At 46.1% G+C, this 24,394-nt stretch overlaps 1 protein-coding gene across 7 annotated transcripts in view; it reads left to right on the top strand.

The window, feature by feature from the left end:
* The window catches only part of vti1a (vesicle transport through interaction with t-SNAREs 1A), a 125,767-nt gene that overhangs the window by 50,013 nt on the left and 51,360 nt on the right, over positions 1–24,394 (top strand). Inside the window, exon 7 of one of the 7 annotated variants that reach the window (XM_076016220.1) lies at positions 14,695–16,245. The exons of 5 other annotated variants lie outside the window; for them this stretch is intronic. In XM_076016220.1, coding sequence (XP_075872335.1) covers positions 14,695–14,873 — 179 coding nt within the window. In that variant the 3' untranslated portion in view covers positions 14,874–16,245. Of the gene's footprint in view, positions 1–14,694; positions 16,246–24,394 lie in introns of those variants that run through there. One more of the 7 variants, XM_076016221.1, reaches the window with a different exon arrangement.

Below are 24,394 nucleotides of genomic sequence, written 5' to 3'. Positions count from 1 at the left end.
TATGTATCTACAATGAAGACAGGAGTAAAGGAAAAACATTTCCATGAGAAGGCACTTCTTATAACGTTTAACTGTATTTAAGTGTATTTGGTCATCTGGGTGAAAAAATGTTGTTATTTTTTTGGGAGCTACACTTACCATCAGCCCATGTACCCATCGTCCTTTGCATCCTGCACACCTGCACGGATCTAGTCGCATAGCAAAAGTTGCAAAATGCAGTTTTAAATCATATGATTTAAGGCAGATTGTTTCCCTGATTCAAGAAATTTAAAAAAAAATTGAGAAAATTGAGAAACTTGCCCGACGCTGGCAGACTACAACTAAAACACACTAACGCCACTTTATTTTGCACGTATTGTAACTTCCCCTGTTCTGTTTTTGCTTAATAAATGCCAAATGCACCTCTAGCGAGTCAAGTTGTCCCTTTACAACAGCACGACAAGAATCTTCACACGGAGGCTTGTGTTGCCACGTGGCTGCGTCCCTTGTTGTGGGTCCCCGAAGGTCTGTCCACCTGCCTGCGTGTTTGTCAGCCACGCAGTGCCAATAAAGTTCACAGTCATCAGGATGAGGACACGCCGTGACTTGCGACTCAGGACATACAGAGGAAGTAGCAGAGCAGCAGCAGCAGCAGCAGCAGCAGCAGCAGCAGCAGCAACATCTGCTCAAGTCGTCTTGTTTGGTTGTTTTTTTTTCTCTCTCTCGCCACTGATCATAAACGCCAGTGGAACAAAAACCAAAGAACGCTGTGACACGCAGCCGCAACTTTAGTGGCGCCGCTCACATGGGTGCCCGGCGCCCCAGTGTTAAGATATGCTGGGGGCCCTCCGTGGGCCGGGCTTCAGTCTGGGTGTGGGCAGAGTCAGCCAGAGGTTCAGCCTGCTGGAGTGTCGAGCTGAGCGGAGCAACTGTTGGCGCTTAACTTTCATGTTTTGGGTTTTGCTTATTTTTTCTCTTTCTCACAGCCTTTTGCAGCACCTTTAAGCCTGGATGTTGCAGCTGTTTTTGCGGAGAGAAGTGGAGGGATCGAGGGGGTCAAAGTTAAAAAACATTTTTTTTAAAGAAGAATCTGCAAACTGGCGGTGTGAAATCAGAGCATCGGCAAAATAAGAAGGAGCGAAAAAGATTTGGATTTTTTAAATTTAAAAACGAAAGCAAAAATGCAGGACACACACGTAACTCCAGGAGTGTGTGCGCTCGCTGGTTTCGCGTGTGTGTGTGTGTGTGTGGCACTGAGTGACGAGGCCGCTGCGTCTTGAGCCACCTGAATTTATTGGGGCCGAACCAGAGCAGCCACATCCGTCCGTCCGTCCATCCGTCCATCCGGGCTGGGACCCCGGGGGGGGTTGCGGAGGTTTTTCGGGGGGCAACAGAAGGTGCCTCCTCACAACTCGCACCTGAGCTCCTCCCGGCCGGGGACCTGGGCTCTCAGCCTTCACCGCACGGCTCCGCCCACCCCGTGCAGCAGCCTATCGCCTCCCTCCTCGCTCCTCTCGCCGGCCGTGGCCTGGCCTACATTTAGCCCCGCCGCTCCCGACCTCGTTTGATGTCCGGCGTTGCCCCCCCGACACCCTCCCCCCGCTACCCTACACCCCACCCCCCCCCTACAGACCCCTCCCGGGCGCACAGATCATGTGCATGTTTGCAAATGGCTCCTTTTTGCTCGACACTCCCGTCTGTTTATGAATATACATTTCACACACAGAGCGAGATTGCGCAGTTAGTTGATGGTCTACAAAGAGGGACGTCCTCCCTCTCATGTGTTGGGCCCAGCTTATCACAGTAAGTGATGCTGAGGTTCACAGTGAAAGCCACTCTTCCGTTCACTTGATTCCCTCACGTCTCTGTTTGACTCGCTGCTGCTGCTGCTGCTGCTGCGTTTGCCTCCCTTTGTTGTTGTAGTTGTTGTTGTTGTTGTTGTGCCATTTTTTTTCTTACCTTGCGAATCTCCCGACTCACTTCCTGGAAAAGACAACAAAAAAACAAAACAAAACAAAACAAAAAAAATCAAAAACGAGGCTGCGTTATTTGGGGAGGAAATGTGTGATTTCTTGTCTGTTATCATCTGTTTCATTGGCTCTTGAAGTGACGGGGTGAGCAGCTGCGTCAGCGTCAAGGAGCTGGAAAAGAGAAGTGGAAAGAATCTGAGTAGATGGGTTTGTCTTTGGGGGGGGGACAAAGTCAAAGTTGACAGGACTCAAATGTCTCTGGTCACTTTGGTTACAGAGAAGTGTCACGCTGTGGAACTGTAACCAAATGGATGTGGCTGAATTTACACTTTAATTTTTAAGGTAATAAGTTAAAAAAAAAACAAAAAAACTAATAGCTCAGATGGTTACATTCAAGTCTGTACATGGGGGACTTGTTTGTTTAGTTGGGCTGCTCTGATTTAGTTTCATGTATTTGAAGGTTTTTGACAGCAGCGCTCGTCTTTGACTTTCAGATTTCGTGCTTCTTAACGAATGAATGCATTTGTCGTGCTGTAGTGAAGTGACATGAAAAGACGACATGGTTTGTCTCTCGGCCTTCAGCCATCAGTCCAGACGCAGTCACATTCCCGCTCTCTCTATTTTAGAAATCTGTCGGCTCACTTAAAATAGTTCCAACTGACACATTTAGCAGCTTTTTTATTTCCGTCCATCTGCATCCAGCGAGGCTGAGCAGTGACATGTGGAGCACTCACACACACACACACACACACACACACACACACACACACACACACGTTTTTATTGTAGTCATAAACTTGTGCACGTGCATTACGATACTTTATGTGTCAGTCCGTCTCCATTCAGATTTCAAATAAAGTCCTGAAGGAAGGAGAGAAGTATTATTGAGCCTTTCCCTTCTTCTTCTTCTCTTGTAACTCTTTCCCTTCTTTTCCAGAGCCACAAACATAAGATGCTGCTCATGATCAGAATAGTTTAAAAAAAAAAAAAAAAAAAAAAAAAAATCAGATTTCAGGCTCAGAATGTCTCTTACATAAAAACACACTCTTGGAAACTAAATGGTCCGCACTCTATCAAATATTGTCTATTCTTATAGAAATTCAAAGATTTTGCTTTGCTTCATTTGCTTAATTTCAGCTACTTGTGAAGCAGGAAGTCATTTCCATCAAATCTTTTAATGTGCACTTTGAAGAATATCATAATTTCTTTTTATTGAAAACATCAAAAAAAAAGAAAAAGATAATTCTCTAATTCACAAGAGTTGGGTCACTGGCTTGTCAAAAGTGTTTCTTTTTTTTTTGAATTATAGCGAACTGCTTCAGACAAATATGAGTTGATTGACTAATATGGTTAATTTCAGAACAACATATCTTGTTCTGAGGGCAGCTGGCTGACTTCCAGGAATGATTGCAGCCTCCCTCCATCTCCTCCACGTGGCTCCGCCCTGTGACCTCATGAGGACGGCACAGATTGTGTTTTAAATGTTCATTAACTTAATTTTCAAAAGTTTGCTTAAGAAAACTGCGACATTTTGCGGAACCTCTTGCCTTTTATTGCCTTCGGAAGTGACTGATGCCCTGTCGCTAAAATCGGACTCCACAGCGTCTGATCCACGACAAAGAAAAATGACCCTGAGCCCTGATTGGATGCAAAGTTTTTCTAAACCAGCGCGCTGGATGCTCTTTAAATGGTCGGCCAGCGGCTGGTGGTCTCACATCCAGACGTCTCGGAGACGTCACACAATGCGACGAGTGGCTTGTTTTCGGGACGAGGGGAGAAGGGAAGTGCGGCTTTAGAGAGGCGGCACAAGAAAGGCGGCGCCGCCGATTCATAGTCCCGCTGGAGGTTATATTTTGTGTGACAAGTGGACCAGAGTAATCAAAATGTGTTAATAATCCCTTCAAAGGGCCTGGCGGCACATCAGTGAGCCGGCTGAGTGAACGCCAATCCCTCGCCCAGCCCGGCGGTCCTGGCTGCCCCACCCCGGGTGACCCCGCCTCCCTCTTCCTCCCACTCCCCTTCTTGTCTTGATTGCCTCTCGCTTTTTAATCTGTTTGATGCCGTCGTCGTCCGCGCAGAAGCAGCAGCAGCAGCAGAAGCAGCATCAGCAGCCGACCCTCCGCCGCGACTTTCTTGCAAACTTCCCTCCAAGTCGTACGCAGAATTTAAAAGTTAAAGTCGGCGATGATGTCACCGGATGAGCCGAGTTTTCGGCACCACGCTGCTTAAGCCCCGCCCCCTTCCCCTCCTCAATGGTTCTAGGTCAGACTGTATTGGTTCACATAAATTCTAGCTTTTGTTTGGGGATTAACACCAAGGTCAGAGGTCACCGTAACGGCCAGCTGGGGTCCTCCAGCGCTCAACATCCATACGGTCCTTCTCCTAAAAGGGAGGCCGAGCGTCGGGATCAATGGAGTCGATCGATGGGTGTGGCGGTGGCGAAAAGTTTGATTGCAGGCTCCATCGATCAGAGGCAGGCTGCCGAGGCCACAAGTCCATCGATTTTTATTTTTGGATTCGCACCGGCCGTTTCCGGCACGACCGCAGCGCTTTACAAGTTGCAATATCCGTCTTGTAGAAATTCAAAATCTTGTTAGTGTCTCATTTAACCCAGTGAGTCTCAGGCTCATCAGGAAAATCCCGCCGTTCGTCTGTTTCTTTTTCTTTTTCTTTTTTTTTTACATCTATACAAAGCACAAAACCAAACTGCTGAACGTCACTTTCTCTCCTCTGAGATGTTGTTTCACGTCACGTCACAACGTTGATGAAAGAAGAACATTTTGAGAGATGTCCCATAGTTACAAAACTGTAAAACCTATTTTGTCAAATGCACGGATACTTTGACTTCCTCCATTTCAAACTAACACGTGCTGTAAAGGCTCAAACTTGTTTATTTTTTTTTCTCTCTCTTTCTTTTTGTTCTCCGTAGCTCCCTTGTAATGCAAAACTCACCTCAGCGATATTTTCTAACGGCACGTCTGTCAACTGTCAGTGAACTCCCCGAGAGTCCGCATGCGCTAAAACGCTCAATACAATATTAATGAGGTGGCTTCTTTCAACCCCCGGAAACATCCACCTCGCGTCACGTCCTGCTCCTGCGTCCTCGCCGCCCGTCCAGAACAGCAGCGGCCACCTGCCGCACCCACCTTCATCCTAACGGGCGTCCGGTGGTCACGATTAGTGGTGGATCGCGTCGTTCAATTAAGACGCTCGCCCCAAATTTGAAAGAAAAGAAAAGAAAATTCTCCTCATTTGGCAGTCCGGTCCTAAGCCGTGTGTCAGGACGGGTGTCGGGCTTTTAAAAAATGCATGTGTGGGTTTCCGGGTGTGTGACCCGGCGCCGCGTCTCCGGAGAGCCGCCGTCCACTGCATGGCTCCGTCACCGAGAGGCTGCATCAAAGGCTGCCGGGTGACACCGCACGCGTCAGGGAACACGTGTGTGCGGGTTAAGTTTTTTTCTCTCTCTCTCTCTCTTTTTTTTTTTTGCCACTCAGTTTAAAAAGTTTCCACCCACAGAGACATTGCACACGTTATGCACATGCAGGTTATGCGTGTAGCCTGCAGCTGTTTCTTCTTTTCTTCTTCTTTCTCTTCTTCTCCTTCCTCTTCTTTATCTTTTTCTTCATCTTGTTCCTGTTTCTGCATATTTCTCTTTTTCTTCTTCTTCTTCTTCATCTTTATCTTCTTCCTCTTCTTCTTCTTCATATTCATCATCTTCTTTTTCTTCATCTTCTTTCTTTCCTTCATCTTCTTCCTCTTCTTCTTCATATTCATCCTCTTCATCTTCATCACCTTCTTCTTCTTCTTCCTCCTCCTCCTCTCCCTCTCACACCTTTTGTGTTTTTGCATGCACGGAGCACACATAGCAAAGCGTTGTCTTGCGCGCGTGTGTGTGTGTGTGTGTGTTGAAGTCGGGGGCCCTTGCTGGGCTCCTTGCAAGCCGTGGCTCCCTGGGAAGTGCTGGCGTAGCTGCGAGCGCTGGAGGACTCATTGACTTTCTAATGATTAGTGGTCAGGCCCCACAGCCCACTGCCGGTACCAGGGGTTTGGCCCTAGCCGCCGCCGCTAGCCCCCTGGCCACCGCCGCACACCACTATCGACTACTCACCCCCAGCCCAAGACCACCCCCAACCCCCCCTCCTCCCCCCTCCATCAACCCCCCTCCCTTTGGCCTGCTGGCGATGTGTCAAAACCCATTAGCACCGGAGAGTTGTGCGGCAATAAGAACGGGATCATTTTTGGTTTGTCTTCCTCGCTCTCCTCTCACTTCTCTGCAGCCCGTCTCCTCCTCTTCTGCCCTCCCGCACCCCCCCCCCCCCAGTCCACCACTCCATCCCCCCCCCCCACCCCCCCCCCCCACTTCATTTGCTCTTTTCCGCTTCTCCTCATCCTCCTCCTCCTCCGCCCTGCTAAAAGGGAGAGAGAGGAACAGAAGAGAGAGGGAGAGGGAGAGAGAAGTAACCTTTGACAGGAGTTGTTCCAGTTGTGGTATGTATGGCTGCGTATTGATCTGCATTGGCTTTAGGAACTATAGAGGAGAGAGAGTCAGCGAGTTGCCGCTGCTTTCAAGTCCCACACATTTTCTTTCTGGGGAAAGACAAGGAAGTTTCAGATGCGCGCTGACCTCCCCAGGTCCCATAAGCTATGGAGATTTGTTTGGAGTGGGGGGGTGGGGGGGTGGGGTGGGGCACCGTGTTGTAACATGTATATTTGTGAGGGAGAAAAGAAAAAAATAAAATAAAAATAAAACGAAAAAAAAAAAGTTCAAGACTCTGTGAACCCATATGTAATCTTCTGTCATGTTAATTTCCGTTTTGCGCGCCTGTGTGAATGTGTGTATTCTGTTGAAAGGGAATGTGTGTGTGTGTGTGTGTGTGTGTGTGTGTGTGTGTGTGTGTGTGTGTGTGTGCGTACTCGCTGTATAATGTTTCTCTCTGCTCTACTTGTTCAGTGTCTGACCTCTTGACACACTTGGTTTTTCCTTTTAAGTTATTGACCGGCAAAGCCAGTTTATCCCAATAACTATTTTAGAGAGTGGAACTTCTTCATTTATGTATTATTTATTTATTTATTTATTTATTTCATTTATTTATTTATTTTTGTCATTTATTTATTTATTTATTTATTTGTTTGTTCATGTATTTGTTTCTTTAAAAAAATAAGCGAAGTTCTGTTTTAAATTGGAATCACACACTCACTGTTTCACACACACACACACACACACACACACACACACACACACACACACACACACACACACACACACACACACACGAGCACACCGCTCAGTGAGACAGCATCCATCTCACCCTCCTGCACTCGTTTCTGATGCACTCAAACTCCCTCCGGGACAAAAGTGCCTGTCAAAGACTTTGTCCAAACAACAAGAAAATCTTTGGGAAAGAAGAAAAAAAAAAAAAAAAAAAAATCACCCCCCCAACTCCCTCCCGCCCCCCTCCACCCTACCCAGCCTCCCCAAATATTCCTCCATCACCGTTCATCAATCAATCTGCTCGCAAATTCATTATTTATTTATGCCACTTTAAAGCGACGCATTTGAATAATGCGGGCTGTGTGAGTGACGAAGGGGGAGCCGCGCGGAAAACAACAAAATGACAACCACACCAAAACCACCCCGGGGCACGTGCCAGCGCATCGCATCAGTGTCACCCCTCCCTCCGTTTGTCCCCGTAGGCTGGCTGCTCTGCAGGTAGCCCCGTGCACGTGCGCATGCATGTGCACACACACACACGAACGAACGCACGCACGCACGCACACACACACACACGTTAGCTCTTAATAAATTATCTCTAAGAAAAAACAAACAAACAAGCACATAAACCCCCCCCCCGTGATTTTTCTCTCTCCTGCAGAGGGAGCATTAAAAACACAGGAGTCAATAGTTCATTGATAAACAAATATGGAGTCACAAACTTAGTTTTTGGTTACTCACCACTGCCACACGCACACACACGGTCCTCGGGGCCCTTTAGAAGGGAAGTGGTGGCGTCAGTGGTCTGATCGATGGATCCCGACTTCTTTTGATTCTTCCACTTGTCAAACAAACGTCACATAAACACGCCCTCCACAACAAACAAGTCAAAACTACACAAGGCATGGGGCATCCGTCAGTTTGATAGGACCCCACCCACTCATCGCTGTGCACTCCACTCCACCCTGCTGCGGTAAAGGTGCTAAAAGGGGGCTGTCAGCCTGCTTGGACGACCTGAATCGCAGCCTGATATTCCAAAAAAAAAACTTTATTTATCCCTGAAGGGCCAAATGACAGACTGAGCAGGTGTTTATGCCACTAAACTGTTTTTTTTTTTTGTTGGCAACCAGGAATGACTTGGTGCCACAGTTGGTGAATTAGTAGCTTGTTTGCAAGGTTAGTTGGTGTAATTTGGTAATTTATGCATCTTCTTATTTTGTAGTTGAAAGAAAAAAAATGGTGTAAATCATCAATCATAGTTTGAACAGTATTGTCCTGTTTTCAAGGTCCCTGTATGGTCACCCAAAGGACGTATGTTTATATGTGTGTATGTACATATATATATATATGTGTATGTACATATATATATATATGTATATATATATATATATATATATATATATATATATATATATATATATACGTATATATATATATATATATACGTATATATATATATATATATATATATATATATATATATATATATATATACATATATATATATATATATATATATATATATATACGTATACGTATATATATATATATATATATACGTATACGTATACGTATATATATATATATATATATACGTATACGTATATATATATATATATATATACGTATACGTATATATATATATATATATACGTATACGTATATATATATATATATATACGTATATGTATATATATATATATATATATACGTATACGTATATGTATATATATATATATATATACGTATACGTATATATATATATACGTATATATGTATATATACGTATATATATATATACGTATATATGTATATATACATATACGTATATATATATATGTATATATACGTATATATACATATATGTATATATATATGTATATATACGTATATATACATATATGTATATATATATATATATATATATATACGTATATGTATATATACGTATATATATATACGTATATGTATATATACGTATATATATATACATATACGTATATATATATGTATATATATATGTATACATATACGTATATATATATATGTATATATACGTATATGTATGTATACATATACGTATATATATATGTATATATACGTATATGTATGCATATATATATATATATACATATACGTATATATATACATATATGTATATATACATATATGTATATACGTATATATGTATATATATATGTATATATATATATATATACATATATGTATATATATACATATATATATATACATATATATATACATATATATATATACATATATGTATATATATATATGTATATATATATATACATATATACACATATATGTATATATATATAAATAAATCCGTGCACTCATATATATCATATACAAAGTGCAATTAGGACATAAATATTATCAGTGCAAATAAATCACTGGGATTCAATCAGATACATTTGTGCTTGTATAACAGTTAATGTACACATACAATCAGGAGGCTAACAGACAGCAACACTGTGATACCACATCCACTCTATGGTTACAAAAAGCAGCGCCTTCCCCATACTGGGCGGCTGCCAAAGAACGCATCCTGCATCAACCACAACGTTACAAGTCACAAGTAAACCCCAAAGACAACCCACTTGTCCAACAACACAGCTCAACAGCTCACCCGCGACTGTGCAGACAGGAAACTTGCCAAACCAACCAAACCAAACCAAACCAAACTGCCACCTCTACCACCACCACCACCACCACCACCACCACCGCAACAACAACAACAACCGCAACGACAACAAAACTAGAGAAGGCCCACCTTTTGTTTACTATTCTCAAAGGTGGATCACGGGCCGGGCCTGGTAAGGGATTGTGACAGAGGTGATGTTTAAATTAATCATTCATGCTCTTTCACATGGGCTACCGTTACAGGCCTGAAATATTAATGACCGCCGCAGAATAAATTTGGTTCCCCTTTTTCTCTCTGATTATAATCCACAGGCTTGCTCGCACGCACATGTTTATTTATGCCCTGGAGATGAGGTTTGGGGTCACTATCAGGAGTTTGTACGCACACACGCATGCACACGCACGCACACACACTCACTTCTTCCTGCTTGCCACTTGCTCTTGTGTACCGCCTCATTGCTTTGGAATATGTACATATTTTCACGTGCGCTGAGCGAGTGGCCATACATTATACATTACACGCCGGTACCGTCTGAGTATCGTATTCTGCACGGCAGGGAGGCAAGGTTGGCTTTTTTTGGTGGTGGTGGTGGTGGTGGGGGGGGGGAGAGATTTGTTTGTTATTTTAATTAGTTGAGGGGCTTCTTTTGTACATCTTTTTTGCCAAAAAGAGTTTGATGTCAGCAGAGAAGTGGGAAAAACCTTCAGATCCATCCTGAGATCATTTGCGCAAATTTCTCCCGTATGGCTGAATTTTTTTCTATGCTTTGGGAAAAGTTAAACCGAACTGGCATTCTGATCTGCACACGTGCAGGCTGTCAAATCAATAGGGGGCGATATAGGCTGTGCGCGTGAGGCGTTGTCAGCAAATCAGAAGGTCTGAGCTAAAGCGGACAGGACACGTGACCTCAGAAACAGTGACATAGCAGTGTCATTAACAGCTGCCGATTGCTTTTAGCCTGTGTATCATTTCCTCTTTTTTGGTCTGTTTTTTTTTTTTTTTTACCATAGGTAGCCGTTAGCATTAATAAAAAGAGAACGAGAGTCCTTTGGGTGACTGCTGGACAGGTGTTGCCACTGAGTGATGCGTATCTTCAATGAAACATCTTCAGATGCTCAGGTTTCACCCGCTCGGGTAAAACTCGCAGCAGCAGCAGCAGCATCTCCTCCACCTGACTCGCTGCGCAGATGAACTGTCTGCTGCTTGTGTCTCGCATTCACCTCTGTCCTCACCTTGTTTTCCTCCTTTTCATTCCTCATTTTGCAGCGTCTTCCCGCCTCCGAACGAGGAGCTCAGGCTCTTCCTTGAACAGAGCTTCTTAGAAAATGTGTTGTAGTCAAACCGTCTCTGGGAAAAAAAAACGACATTTTGCTTGCTGTTCATTTTGCACAAGGAGGCATCTTGCCTTGAATGATTTGGCCGCGTAGCAGCATTTAGGATTTTCATGTTGCTGCCCCCCCCCCCAACCTCTCAACCACCCACCCTTGCAGACTTTGTTTCCCAAAACTTTCCCGGCTGGTTTTGCTTTCATCTCCGTCGCTCGTCTCCGTCAGCCCACGTTTGGACAATTGAACGTACACTGGGCCTAATTGCGCATCATTCTATGTCACTCAGCCCCCCCCTGTCTTTCTCCCCCACCCATCCGTCAACTTCTTCAAGTGCACTCATTTACATTCGCCAGAGCGACGGCCGTCGTCGTCCCGTCGTCTCTCGCCGGCTGTCCAGGTATCAAAGACCTGCCATCGCTGCTATTTGCGGCCAGAAAACAAAACAACAGAAGTTAAAAGTCAAGATCTGTCGTGATGTGTTCTGCTGCGCCAAACCCCCCGGGGTTAATAATGTGACTTCCGCCTGCTTTTCTAAGAACCACCAGAGGAATTGGCCCGATCCCATAGGGGATCACTTTTATCTCTCCAGACTGTCAAACCGATTCAGGTTAATCTATTTTAATCAAATGTTTTTGTTTAGTTTTTTTCTTCCTGGCCCCCATGGAGCCACTTCCTCTCCTCTGTTCACTCAGGAATCTGCTCTATGTATAACTGAGACGCGGCGCGTCGTCGCAGCGACTCGTCTTGTCTGTCAGCCCGCCGTGTGTTCAGCCCTGTCACGCTCCGCCGCCGCCGCCACTTTGCCGCTCTGACATGTTAGCGGCCACGGCGTTCTGCTCTGTTTGAGGGAGAAAATATCAGTCGGGAGACGTTTCCTCCCTTTTCTTCTCGACAAGCACAACAATTTCCCGTGTCTGATGGCGTGTGCATTCTGTCTATTTGTGTGCGTGCTCCTAATGACACCCCCACTTCACCCCCCAACCCGACCCTATTGGGCTGTCAGCGCACCCCCCTCCACTCCCCGCTGCCGACTGTCACACGCAGCAGGGCGACTCTTCCCCTCCGGATCTCGCTGAGACGGGTCATTTTTCAGTGTCATGGCGGAGGATTCGCGTTGGCACCAGACAGATCCGGGACGCGGCCCACTCATTATTCTCCCGTTTTGCGTGCGCGTCGCCTCGTTCAGGAATTACAAGCCGTTTTGCGTGCGCTGGAAAAGGGCCCCGGAGCCGAGAGCCTGAGGAGCTCCTTGTTGACATCAGCAGCCGTCCCACTGGGTCGCCGCGCGTCGTTTTCGTGCTCGCGAAGGAGCGACGCTGACGCCGTTTCTCTCTTTTTCGAGTCGGATTAACAGAGAAATATGAAGAAATCCGTGTTTAACCAAGAAAACCCTATTTTCCTCTGAGGTCAATACGCAGTACTAGACAGTACAAAAAATCCCCAGTAGAGTACTTCAGACTGCATTGTTTTACTTTGACTTTTTTTTTTTTTTTTCCGTAGCCCTTGTGTGGGATTTTGGGACTGTGCCTCTGCAGTAGTTTCCCTTGATGTGCGAGAGCTCAAGCACTTTTTTATTCCATATGCCATTTTATCTGATTTATTGTATAGGTTACAGTCTGTTTTAGTTCATATTTTACCAATTCACTGATTGCTGCAGCTGTAACAGTGAAGGTATTCGATGTATCCGTCTGTCCGTCTGCTCACTTCTCCTCCTGTTGCCATCTCCGCTGTGCCCTCGGCCCTCCGACAAGGTGGCCGACTGTGTGGCCAGACATGTGGCGGTGTTGTCGGGCAGGCGCGGGTCAAGGCCTGCAGCCCCGGCGCTGTGGTATTTTAATCTGGGCTATTTGTAATGACAGGCCTCCTATGAGTGCAGAGGAGTGGCAGGTTGAGAGGCTCTGACAGCTTCTAATCCCTGTCAGGAGAGGCAGCCCAAGAATGTGCCAGCTCCTCCTCCTCCTCCTCCTCCTCCTGCACTCTACCTCCTCCACCTCTCCCTACACCACCTCCTCCTCGTCGTCCTGTCTTCTCCTATCTCCTCGTCTCTCCGCGTCACTGGCCACGCCTCTTTTTAACTTTTCTGTTTCTGAAAGTTGAGTACCTCTGGTTTCCTTTCCCATCCACACTTCCGCGCTGCTGGCAGCCATCCAGGAGCAACTGCCTCCCAGTCAAATTCTTTTAACCCCCCCCGACACACACACACACACACACACACACACACACACACACACACACACACACAGGGGGACCCCACCTTTCTCCTTTCTATCGCAGTGGACAGTTGTTGACATTCCTTGGGCACAAAGACTCGGCCTGTCCCAGTTTGTTGGTTGCAGGTTTGGCGACGTGCCTTGTTCCAGCAGCTCAGACTGAATGTGTGTGCCAGTTAGTGCTACATAAAGGACTGGAAGGTGCAATGAGACAGTTATTATGGGTTAGTAAATACTATTGACCAAAGGAAATTTAATCTAGAAGGTAACTGCCGAATATTCAGCCTCATGTATTAGGCCAAGTTCCCTCCACTGATGTTTTCCAGCAGAAATCTGTGCCGCTGTCCTGTCAGTGAACTCTACTGTGCGCTACTTCTTCCACTCGCTCCACTTTTCAGAAAATGTGTTCCTCAAACAAATCCTTCTGGAAGTCAAGTCTCTTTTGTGATGTCACAAGGGGCAGCTGATGCTGTTACTCTCAGGCCAGTGATAAAAACCTCCAGCCAGTTGTTGGCTGCACTCTCTAGCACCGCCTTGTTTTTGTCCCCTTTCACACTTGTGGAAATCAAAACCCAGCATTTTCTTTGCTATGAGACTGTAAACAGAGGGCTAAATACAATGTCTCTCTCTCTCTCTCTCTCTCTCTCTCTCTCTCTCTTTTAGATCTTTAGATTAACTTTAAAGAAGTTTAACGGTTCTCCGATGCCAGGCATTAAAAATAAAGTGCTGAAAATGGATAGAGCATCGCTGTGCATGTGTATATACAATATACATGAGTTTTCAGGCAATGACAGTCAGAACTTTCAGCAGCGAGAGCCATAAAAAACTCTTTCTGAAGGCCCTGATTAGATGGTCAGAGTCCCTGCAGGGAACCGTCAGCCATCAGCTGAAGCTGTTTACATGTTTGAAAACATTCAGTGGATGCAAATCATTTACACACCTAAATCTATCTGACGCGCACGTCCTACTTTACTAAACGGACTCTTTCGGCTGCACTATTGTTGTTATTTTTATGCTTGTTTCATGTTGTTTTTGACCCATTTACAGTAACTCCCGTCCCTGACAGTTCTCTGATGAAAGACTTTTTCATTCCAAATACCCCCAAACGGTTTATGTTGCCCTCATACACTTTCCATATTCTCACCCCCGTTGCTCATAGAAGGTCACACAGAGAACAAACACCTCACTCTCCCCTCTTTAAGGACCGACTCATCGGCAGAAGGTCCGAATATAAATATGGACTCTCCTCAAAGAGAAACGCGGCGGCCAATAGAACTTTTCAGGTTCGACACTAACTTGCTGCTTTGCCTCTCTTCTCCTTTGGCAGAGTCCAAGGGTGGCCGCGGCTTTGCCCAGGTGCCGTCTGTGCCATTGGCGCCAAAGCGAGGAGAAGCTGGCACACTTTGGGCATGGCTGCAGCCCCCTTCTTCCTCAAAGGCTCCAGCTCGTCTCCCTTCTTTCCCCCCTCGCGGTCCCTGCTGCTCTGTAGCCCAGGGAGCTCATTAGGCCAGACTTCCTCTTCATTTAATCCATTTTTCATAGCCTAAAAAACAGTCCCTGATCTTAAAAATCCTGGCTAATTTAAGCCTGGATGTCAGGGAAAAGTGGGGGAGGGGGTAAAAATATCATTAAAAAAGCGTGTCCTGTGTGCGCTTTCCCCCCAATTTCAGATCTCCAAATTAAATGTTTTTAGGGCCGATGCGCTCCGACTCGGACCAGAGAACTGCGGAACCAGCACCGGGACCAACGGTTCTTGCTGGGACCCGGAAGGCCGCATCCCATTCCTGTCTGCTCTCTGGCCTGTTGTCTGCCGGTCTTGAGGGAGACCAGTGTGTTAACGCGGCCTAATGAAAACATTGGTAATAACACGCTCCCGCTCCCTGTTCCTTTAATTATGTATCTAAACTGGATAGCGGAAGGCCTCTGAAGGCCTCTGGCTCCACTTGATGTTGTGGAGGCAAAGTTTCGTCCGCCCGCCGTATCCTGGTGAGCAGGATCTGCTTCCGAGAAACGGAAGCACCATCTCCAGCTTTTTCCGCTCGTCTGTTCTCACCGTGAAATTCCCCCAGCCCGATGTCTTGTTTTTTTTTTTTACCCCCAATCTATCTGTTCAGTATTGATCAAGAAAAACACAGATATTGGCTTTTGCTGCTATCCTTCCGGGTTTCTGCTTATTACGTTTTCCGAATACGCAGCCAAAGTTAACATCCTTAAAAGTTGTCTGAGGCTTTTGTCCTTTATCTCTGCATGAGGACATAGCGCCCCCGCTAACCATCCACCCACCTCCTTTTTTTTCCCTCCTGCAGACCATCAGAGCATTAATATACCTCCCAGGTATTAAGTGTTGATGAGCTCCTGTCTCCTTAGGCTGACACTTATTACACCAAAGGTCTGGCAGCAGGCAGGCAGAGACACCGAGGGGGAAAGTGAAGGCACGGAAGCGGGGAGGCTGCCTGCGTACGCGGCCCGACGGATGTGGCAGAATTGTTAAGCAGCGGCGGCTGCCCTCTCGTTAGCCCCCGAGATGCCTGGTGACAGAGGTGAGGCGGCGGCGGGGTCGAGGGAGGCGGGGAGGGTCGGCGTCCCTCAGGGTTCGGTGCCGTGGCCGTGCCAGGCCGGGACCTGGCGCTGCCGCCGTCCCCGGTGCCCGCCTCCGTCAGTGCGCCCTCTGAACCCCGGGGCCGTGGCACCAGGGGCGGCGTGGGGGGGCTGTCGCACGTCGGCCTCAATTACAGTCAGAGAGGGTGGAGTGAGCGGAGGCTGCCCGCCGCCGCCGCCGCAGAAACCGTCATGGAGGCGCCTTCAGTTTTTTTCTTGAAAAACAGAGCAGACCAGATATAGAAGAAGGGTTTTATTTAATTTTGAAGGGATAACAAGTTTTTAATATATATGTTTAGGTTTTTCCACAATTTGTTTTCTGATGATGATAATAATAATAATAATAATAATAATAATAATAATAATAATAATAATAATAATAATAATCAATTTCTGTTGTGACAAAGAAGCTTTATGAGAAGAAAAATAATTAAAAAAAGAGCAACAACAACAACACACAGTTTTGAAGAGCATTTTGCCAGGCAGGGCTATGAGTCTAACTCTTCAAGATTACCATATAAAACTGAAGCTGCCTGACTTTCAAGTATCATGCAAATCAGGCTGATGACATCACAGGACTTGCTCTGCTATCCAGAGGCTGCCAGGTGAAGAACTACAGGGCAGACAAAGTTCTTGCAGACTCTATTTTGTTATTATAAGTCAAAGCACAGGGCCAATTTTTCCTTATAACTGCTGAATAAAATACATTAAACTAAATAAAATTAAATACACAGTTTGTCTGATAGTCACATGATGTAACGCTGCAGGCACTGTTGAGGCTTTGTAGAGGATTGATGCTCTTTCACACGTCAAAACAACTCAAGAGCTGTAGTGAAAACTCATTTATTGTGGAAAATAGATATAAAGTATCTTTGCCTCAGACAAAAGTGAACCGACCACTGATGGAGATACCCCTCTCTCTCTCTCTCTCTCTCTCTCTCCCTCTCTCACCCTCCCTCTCTCTCTCGAAGACTGTCCTCCTGCCAGCTGAGGACATGTTATTGAGTGCATGTGACTGGGCTAGTTGTGTTAAGTTGATTCATGTCATTGTGCGCTGGATGAGTCTATAGTGAAGGTTTCCTGCTTGCCCCACTTTTTGTCCGCGCTTCCTCTTCTGTCCCCACTTACGCTTCCTGTTCCGTTCCCACTTCCACTTCCTGTCCAGTCCCCACATCCTGCATTTGAAGACATAGTTAACGGCAACATCGGATCTTCCCCATTAGCCTACCCATGAGACAGGCACAAGATGCAGCTGGGCCTGGGTTTGTCTCTCCCTCTCTCTCTCTCTCTCTCTCTCTCTCTGTCTCTCTCTCTCTCTCTCTCTCTCTCCCTCTCTGTCACTCTCGTTCTCCCTCTCCTTTACTTCCTGTGGCGACGCTGGCCCCCATTGGCGCACGGCAAAAAAATCCACAGGGAGCCGCCGTAATCGCACAAACCCTCCTCCACCCCTATTGTTGCCTTTATCTGCAAACTTCAAAAAAACACAGGAAGGCAATTTTGTTCGCCTGCAACAGTGACAGTGTATATTGCCTCGGTTATAGATTAAAAGCAAGGGTGGGGGGAGTGCAAGACAAAAGAGAGCGACAGGCAGAGCAAGGTTTGAAAAAAAAGAAAAGAAAAGGGCCAGCTATACTGAGTCGACAATTGAGTTATAATATCATGTCCTTTATGAATAATTAATTTAATGGCGCCGAGGCTCCTCAGAAGGTAGATTAAATTAGTTCTGCCGTGTCTGAAAACTTAGATACGCTTCAGTAGTGTGGAAGGCGGCGGCGGGCGTGTTGGGTATTGTGGAGTCTCTCTGCACTTCCTGGAAGAGCGGCGTGGCCCCGGCCGCGGCGCCCTCCGCTGGATGGCTTTGGTGTGACTTAACTGGCCCTTCTCAGGAATTCACCAACAGTTGTAAAAGGCAACAGTAGCCTAATTAGCCCAATATTTGTGTATATGTGTGTATATATATATATATATATATATATATATATACACACATACATACTGACTTCGTATATGTATTGTGTGCCAAATTTCTATTGACTTCATAAAAAGGGCAGTCCTGAAGGAGGGAGGTTCTTCAAAGCCGAGAGTTAAGAGCGTGAGCGGACGAGGTGCGCTGGGAGAAAAGAGCTTTAGCTCGGCCTGACATGCAGCGTTTTTTTTTCTCAGCGGAGGTTTTTGATAATCTGCCGCCCTGGTCATCGTTCAGTCAGGCTGTGATGCATCTTTCTTTTGTTCATAAGAAAAAGCTCGCTCAGTGCCTCCGTCCCCGCTCCCCCCACCTCATGAAAGCGGTGTTATCTTTTTTTTTTCCCGATCACGAGGGCAGGGATGTGCGCTGGTGTTACCCTTCCTTCAGGAGAAATGCAGGGAAATAAATAAATAAACAATAACAATGTGTGTGTGCTGTCAGACAAAATGTTTGTGATAAGAGGCTGGACTGCTGCTCGGTCAGAAGCAGAATCGTCAGAGGACCTCATTGCCGAGGAATATCTGATGGTCTGTGAATTAAGGCGCCGGCTGCTGTGTTTATGTTGCCTGTAGGAGAAACAATGTATGCCAGCGATAGAAACATAGAACACTTGATATTGCTGCCATGATTCATTCACAGAAGAGTTTGGATTTGTTAGTGTGATGAGGATTCTATGGTTCCATGTCCTCGTATTTTACAGGAAATTCATTTAATATTGTTGTTTTGTGTTCTGTGGTTTCTACTGACATGAGGTTGCAGAAAACATGGACAGTCACCAAACCAAAGGCTGGATGACTGAAAAAACATTTTGTCTTACGGTCCCCTTGAAAGTTTTCCAATCTGAAAATTCAACAGACATTTTTTTAATTATTCCTCTGACCCTCTTGAAATCTCTCAAGGTATTTTAATTATTTTAGCCCCTCTCTTCTCCGCACCTTGGAACAAGCTGAATTGTTATAAAGGTTGTTTATGATTAAGGCTTTGTATGCGGCGGTGTAATCAAGAGCGGATTAAGTACAAAGAAAACGCCTCTATTTTGCCGCTAATTGGCGGCGAGAACACTGGCGGGCGGCGCGTTTCACCCGGACCGAACTGGCTGGAGCGACACAACCTGTCACTCTTTTTTCCCCCCTACTCCCCAGCTCATGAGTATTAATGAATTCAAAGTTTGAGGAAAATAATGTTAAAGTGTTTCCAACTGTCAGATCCTGTCAGTGGAAGCTCTTCTAATGGCTCCTTCCATTCAGCCTGATGTTTGATGTCTCGTCTCCACCGCCTCCTTTTCCTCCAGCGCTAAATTGCCGCCGACAACCGCGCGTCCCCCCGCCTGTTTGTTTTTTTGTTTCGGACCGTGATTGTTTTACATATCGGCCACGTAACACGGATTAATTCCGGGAGTCGTTAATGGAGAGGGGAGGGGCCAGGTGGGAGTCGGCTAGCCAGTCTGCTGCGAAGGCGAAAAACGCAGCTAAAACGATTTTTTTTCTGTTTCTTTTTGTTTTTTTATCCTGAAAGCGACGCAGAATTTTTCATGTTCCGAACAACTTTGACGAGGAACAGCTGGGCATGAGCAGTCGGGCTGTGAAGCGTCCGTCGCCGTGCGTTTGAATCGGCGTCGTGATCAAGCGCCTCGTTCCGGGACGAGCTCGTCGTCCGCGCTCGCGTCTCGCTCGACGAGTGCACAAACACGCAGGGCCATGATGTTGAGTGAATACAACAGCCTTTTTCTTTTTTCTTTTAAAGTAGTTTCCTTCATTTAGCAACCAAAAAAAAAAACCCCAACAAAAAAATCGCTCTTACCAGGAGGTGTTGATGTGCTAAACGATTCTAGCACACTGAGGGAAGCTCCCAACAGGGCCAGTCAAAACATGCTAATGAGCTCGACGCCAATCCCCCATTTTGACAAACGTAATTAAGGTGTTCCAATTTTGGACATGTTAATAAAGAAGACTGTAGGCCTCCCCGAGGTCTTCGCTAATCATAAAGCCTTAAAGCCTTGTGTGGATAGGCGTAATTGTGTGTGTTAGCGAGTCTGTGTGCGTGCGTGCGTGCATGCTTTCTCCCCCTCATCTCCACTTTTATTGGATAATGAACTGTTGTAGAGTGTTAGATCTCCTCTCGCAGTCTTCCGCCGAGTTTGAGGAGATAGGCAGGGAAGAGCAGCCCGAGGTGTGGTGTTGTACCGATAATTAAAAGGCAAGAAAATTTGTGTGTTCGCTCTTTGATCTGCCTGTCAACTTTCTGATTAGAGACGTGAGAAGCCTTTAATCAACACTAATGCGATGATTAGCTCGCTTAAACTGTTGAAAACGAAACGGGAGGACGTCAAGTTTTTTTTCTCTCTCTCTCTCTTTCTCCCCGCCAGCACCCTCTCTCCTCTCGCTCTCTCTCTCTCTCCCATATATAGATCTGCGGTTCAAACTCTCTTCTGTCAGCTCCTGCAGCGGCTGTTGAATCAGAAGTTGTGTTTGATTAGGGCCGACGGACGCGCTCGTCCCTCTTATAGTTATGGCATAATAAGTGATGGAGCAAAAAGCAGAAACATTTTTCCACATTCTGTTTGAGTTCCAAATTCAACAGATGGCCTTTTCCCCATCTATAACCTTTATTTTACAAATGGTCATTAATGGTATTTTAATGGCCATATGCTACTTAACTAATGAGGTCAAATTATTCAAGTTGCAAAAACTCAAACTTTTAATTCCCCCTTCCCCTTTTCAAAATGAGGCTGCAGTCAAATAATTTTGATGTGCTTTCGATTTTCTTTTTTTTTTTTCATTTTCAAAATGATTTTCTGTTTATTTTTTTTTTCAACATTTGTGGCTAGCTCAATTGTATGACACAAATGTCAGCACTATGAATAATGCATGCAGAAATGAGCTCATTTGAATATTGAGTTTTAATTCTTCGCTTCATACATTTTTTACAGTTTTGACCAAGTTTAATCAACACATGAAAAAAAAAATGTTTTTTTTTTTTTCCTTTCCCCGGCTCTGGAAATGGAATTAATAAGTCAGCTCTGATTGAACTTTGCAGTGGACCAGTCAGGATGCACGTCGAGTAGGTGCATAGGCTGACCAGTCGTCTGTAGAAATTTCCAATTTTTTTAATCGACCACCTCGGAAAAGAAATGCCTCCTGCCCACACATTGTTGCGCGTTGGCCAATCACTGTGAGTGCCCAAGTCCATTAGTTTTCATTTGGATGCTTCAGTAAGAGCGCTTGATTAAGTCCAGGCAATTTGCTCATAGAAACCCCCTCAAACTGTCATCTGGGTTAATTTAATCGGCTTGGTTGTAAAAAATTTAAATATGCTGGCTTTTGTGGCCGTCAAGATGCCTGGACGCTGCCGACTGCAATCTATTATTGGCCGCGCGAATGACTTTAAAACACTTGACCGGACGGGTTAGTAGCCGACGTCGACGCATTTTTTTTTTAAACAACCAGCGACCAGCGCTGAAGGCGTCGGCTCGCTGCGGCGTGGTACTGCAGCAGCTTCTGGCAGGACTCCCTAGCCGTGAGTCATTTCATAAATGTAAAACAAACTGTTCCTCTCCCGGCCTCATCAATTCTCATTCAGAGAAGGCGAAAAGTAGAAGGCTGAGGAGCGGGTATGGGAGGGGGGGGGCGGCTTCGCTGTTTAAAAGAAATGTAAATCTGGCGATGTGAGAGCTTGACTTTGAGGTGGAGGTGAAGGGAAAAGAGGAGGGGCGGCTCAAACACAAGTAAACGCTGCTTTCAATTCTGCCCACCCCACGCCGCCTTTAAACAAATGGTTCTATTACCAGCTGCTCTCCTGCCGGCCCCCAGTCATTTATACCCATTAAACTGGCGTCTTATCACCCATAAGACGGCCTTACGTCTCTCCGTCCACCAATTGTCTATAATCAGCCATTTAAAACGGCGGCGGAAATTTCTTTTTGCGCCTCGCTCTGGTCTGACGGATAGGCAAACGAGCCGGGAAGGGGGGCGGGAGGGGGGAGAGGGATATTTTCTATGGAATGATGAATAGGCCGAGTTGAGTGGCTGTCTAACAGAGATCTGTCTTAATCAGAAGTGATTTGTCAGAACAGGAGCTGTGCGGGTCAGGGCGCAGCCCATGAATAAAACAGAGACCTTGGCCGAGTGAAGAAAGGCCCCAGAAATCCACCCTGACTGGCCCGGCCGCCACTCATGCACATGCATAGACGAGTGCCACTGCACGGGGGTTCACTCAGGACGGATTCCGATAGGCCGGCCAACCTCCCCGCACTTGTTTAAAACCCGGAAGGGAATGTTGAACGTGGAGTGGAAACACTTTTCTCTCCGAGACGCGCTCGCTTGAAATCTGCCCTCTCACTCCCGGGATCCAATATGGCTCCTATTCATTTCAATGTAGTTGTACACACCGCAAAAGTCCTTTGTTTCCTTCTCATGCAGCCCATATAGCATGTAGCACTTCCCATCATTCCTCTTTGACTCCCATGATACATCAGGGTGCATCAGCCACTCAGAAGGAGCCGAGACACAGCGGCAGGTGCGACGCTGTGACGTCACGCTGGGAAGATAAAACTCTTTTCTGGCCTCGATCATTTTTTTCTTGAAAGACTAAAAGATCATGACTGAACCGCATTTGAGGTCAAAGGTCGTCCTGTCAGCCATTTTAGAGGCATTTCGTTTTGTATTCTAGTATAATTGGGGGGGGGGGATGCTTTTTGGGCCAGATGGGGCTTTGGCTGCAGTACCCCAAGTGACCACTGGAATATTGCCAGTCCGGCATCCAGTTCTTATAATACATCCATGGTCTCACCCTGTTACTGCTGATCACTCTGTCCTGACTGCTCGTGTGCAGTCATCCAGGTGTTTGGGGGATGCAGAGAGGATTTTTCGTGGTCGACGCTACGTCCTTCTGAGCGAGCAACCAGATTGGCGAGAGCGTCGACACGACTCACTCTGCCCCTCTGATGTTTAGTTGGAGCTGCGTCTTGGCCGATTGCGGTCACGGTGCAGCACGTGCACGTTACAGGTAAGAGGAGGGAGGCCGGAATGACCCACAATGCAACTTGGGTGGTCTAAGGTGTCGGCCATTGGTGGTGTGCCAGTGAGATGTGGCGACACGCAGCGTCACTCTGGCCAAATAATGTTGAAAACCAAAAGTAGAAGAGTTGGAGGTGTATATCACGAAAAAAGTTGAATCAGGGGAGCATCAAACTGCTTCTTGTTTTGGGTGTTTCCACTAGGTGGCGTACCGTGTTAGTCCTTCTCTCTTTTCTGATCATGTTTGAGGTTCAGCCATTGTGTTTTTCTTCCAGCATTATTTATTTATTTATTTATTTATTTATTTATTTGACTCTCCAGCCGGGAAAATGTCGCCGCGCCTGCGTCTGCAGATTCTTGAGTCTAGAAGGGTGACATGTTATTGTTTTTTCTTTTAGTTTTTTTGGAATTGGTGGTGCGGCCGTGTTTACAGTCGTCGTCGTCGTCGTTACCCACCCGCAACCCCTTCAGCACCCCGGTGACATTGTACCATGCAGCCCTTCATCTTCAGGCTCGGCGCTGCAGCCTCATGGCCTGTGGGTTTAGCGTTAGGAATATTTCCCAACGTGGCTTCGGCTTTGATGGAGGTGATGAAAGTGTGTCACCAGGCAGTTGTAGACTTGAGAAGTCCTGGGGTGAAGAAAAAAAAAAAAAAGGAGGGGGGGTTGACGGTGAGGGGGATTGTTCTCTGCAAATGTACAAAGAAGGGAAACTTTATTCATATGGGAGTCTTGTAACTTGATTGTTGCAGTGTGTGTGTGTGTGTGTGTGTGTGTGTGTGAGTGTGGGGATGAGCTATGTGGTCCAACATTTACCTTTTACCATTCCCCCCCTCACTCACTCCCCCCCCTCCCCCCCCACTGGTGGCCGGATGCCACCACTTGCAGGAGTGTGCGACTCACGTCGACACACAAGTTTGTGCGGTAACCTTCAAGAAGTGGTCTCAGCTGCCTAATGAAAAGGAACTGTGCCGAGTCTCGGAGCTCAACCGCTGTCAGGTCGTGTAGCCTTTCAGCTCCGGGGAGGGGGGACGAGGGACGGGTGTGGGAGGAGGGAGAGGGGGGGTGGAGGGAGCGAGGCGAAGCAAGGGCAAAATCGACGGGGAATAAGAAAGAAAAAGGAGAGCGAGAGTCTGTCGTCGTCGTGCAACTGCTCGGGAACACCTCCTGTAAAATGGATGATGCCATCAGTTAAAGGTGCAAAGGACTGCAGAAAGTTGGAGAATATATATCTATATCTATATATATATCGAGAAAGAGAGGGTCCGGGAGTCAATTTGGGCCCAGCCGACATTGTCTTATCGAGAACAAAACGTTTCAATGTGTCATTTAAGAAACATTTTTGAAAGGTTTCATTCCTTTCAATGAATTATTAGAGTTCTGTGATATGACTAATAATTTCTTTGGGGCAAATCAAATCTACTACTCTCACATTCTGATATTACGATT

Source organism: Nelusetta ayraudi, unplaced genomic scaffold (genome assembly GCF_046127955.1).
Source record: "Nelusetta ayraudi isolate G7.1 ecotype Tasmania unplaced genomic scaffold, CSIRO-AGI_Nayr_v1 ptg000220l, whole genome shotgun sequence".
NCBI lineage: Eukaryota > Metazoa > Chordata > Actinopteri > Tetraodontiformes > Monacanthidae > Nelusetta > Nelusetta ayraudi.
The sequence above is the reverse complement of the archived record's forward strand: the minus strand, read 5'-3'. Positions and strand labels throughout refer to the sequence as shown.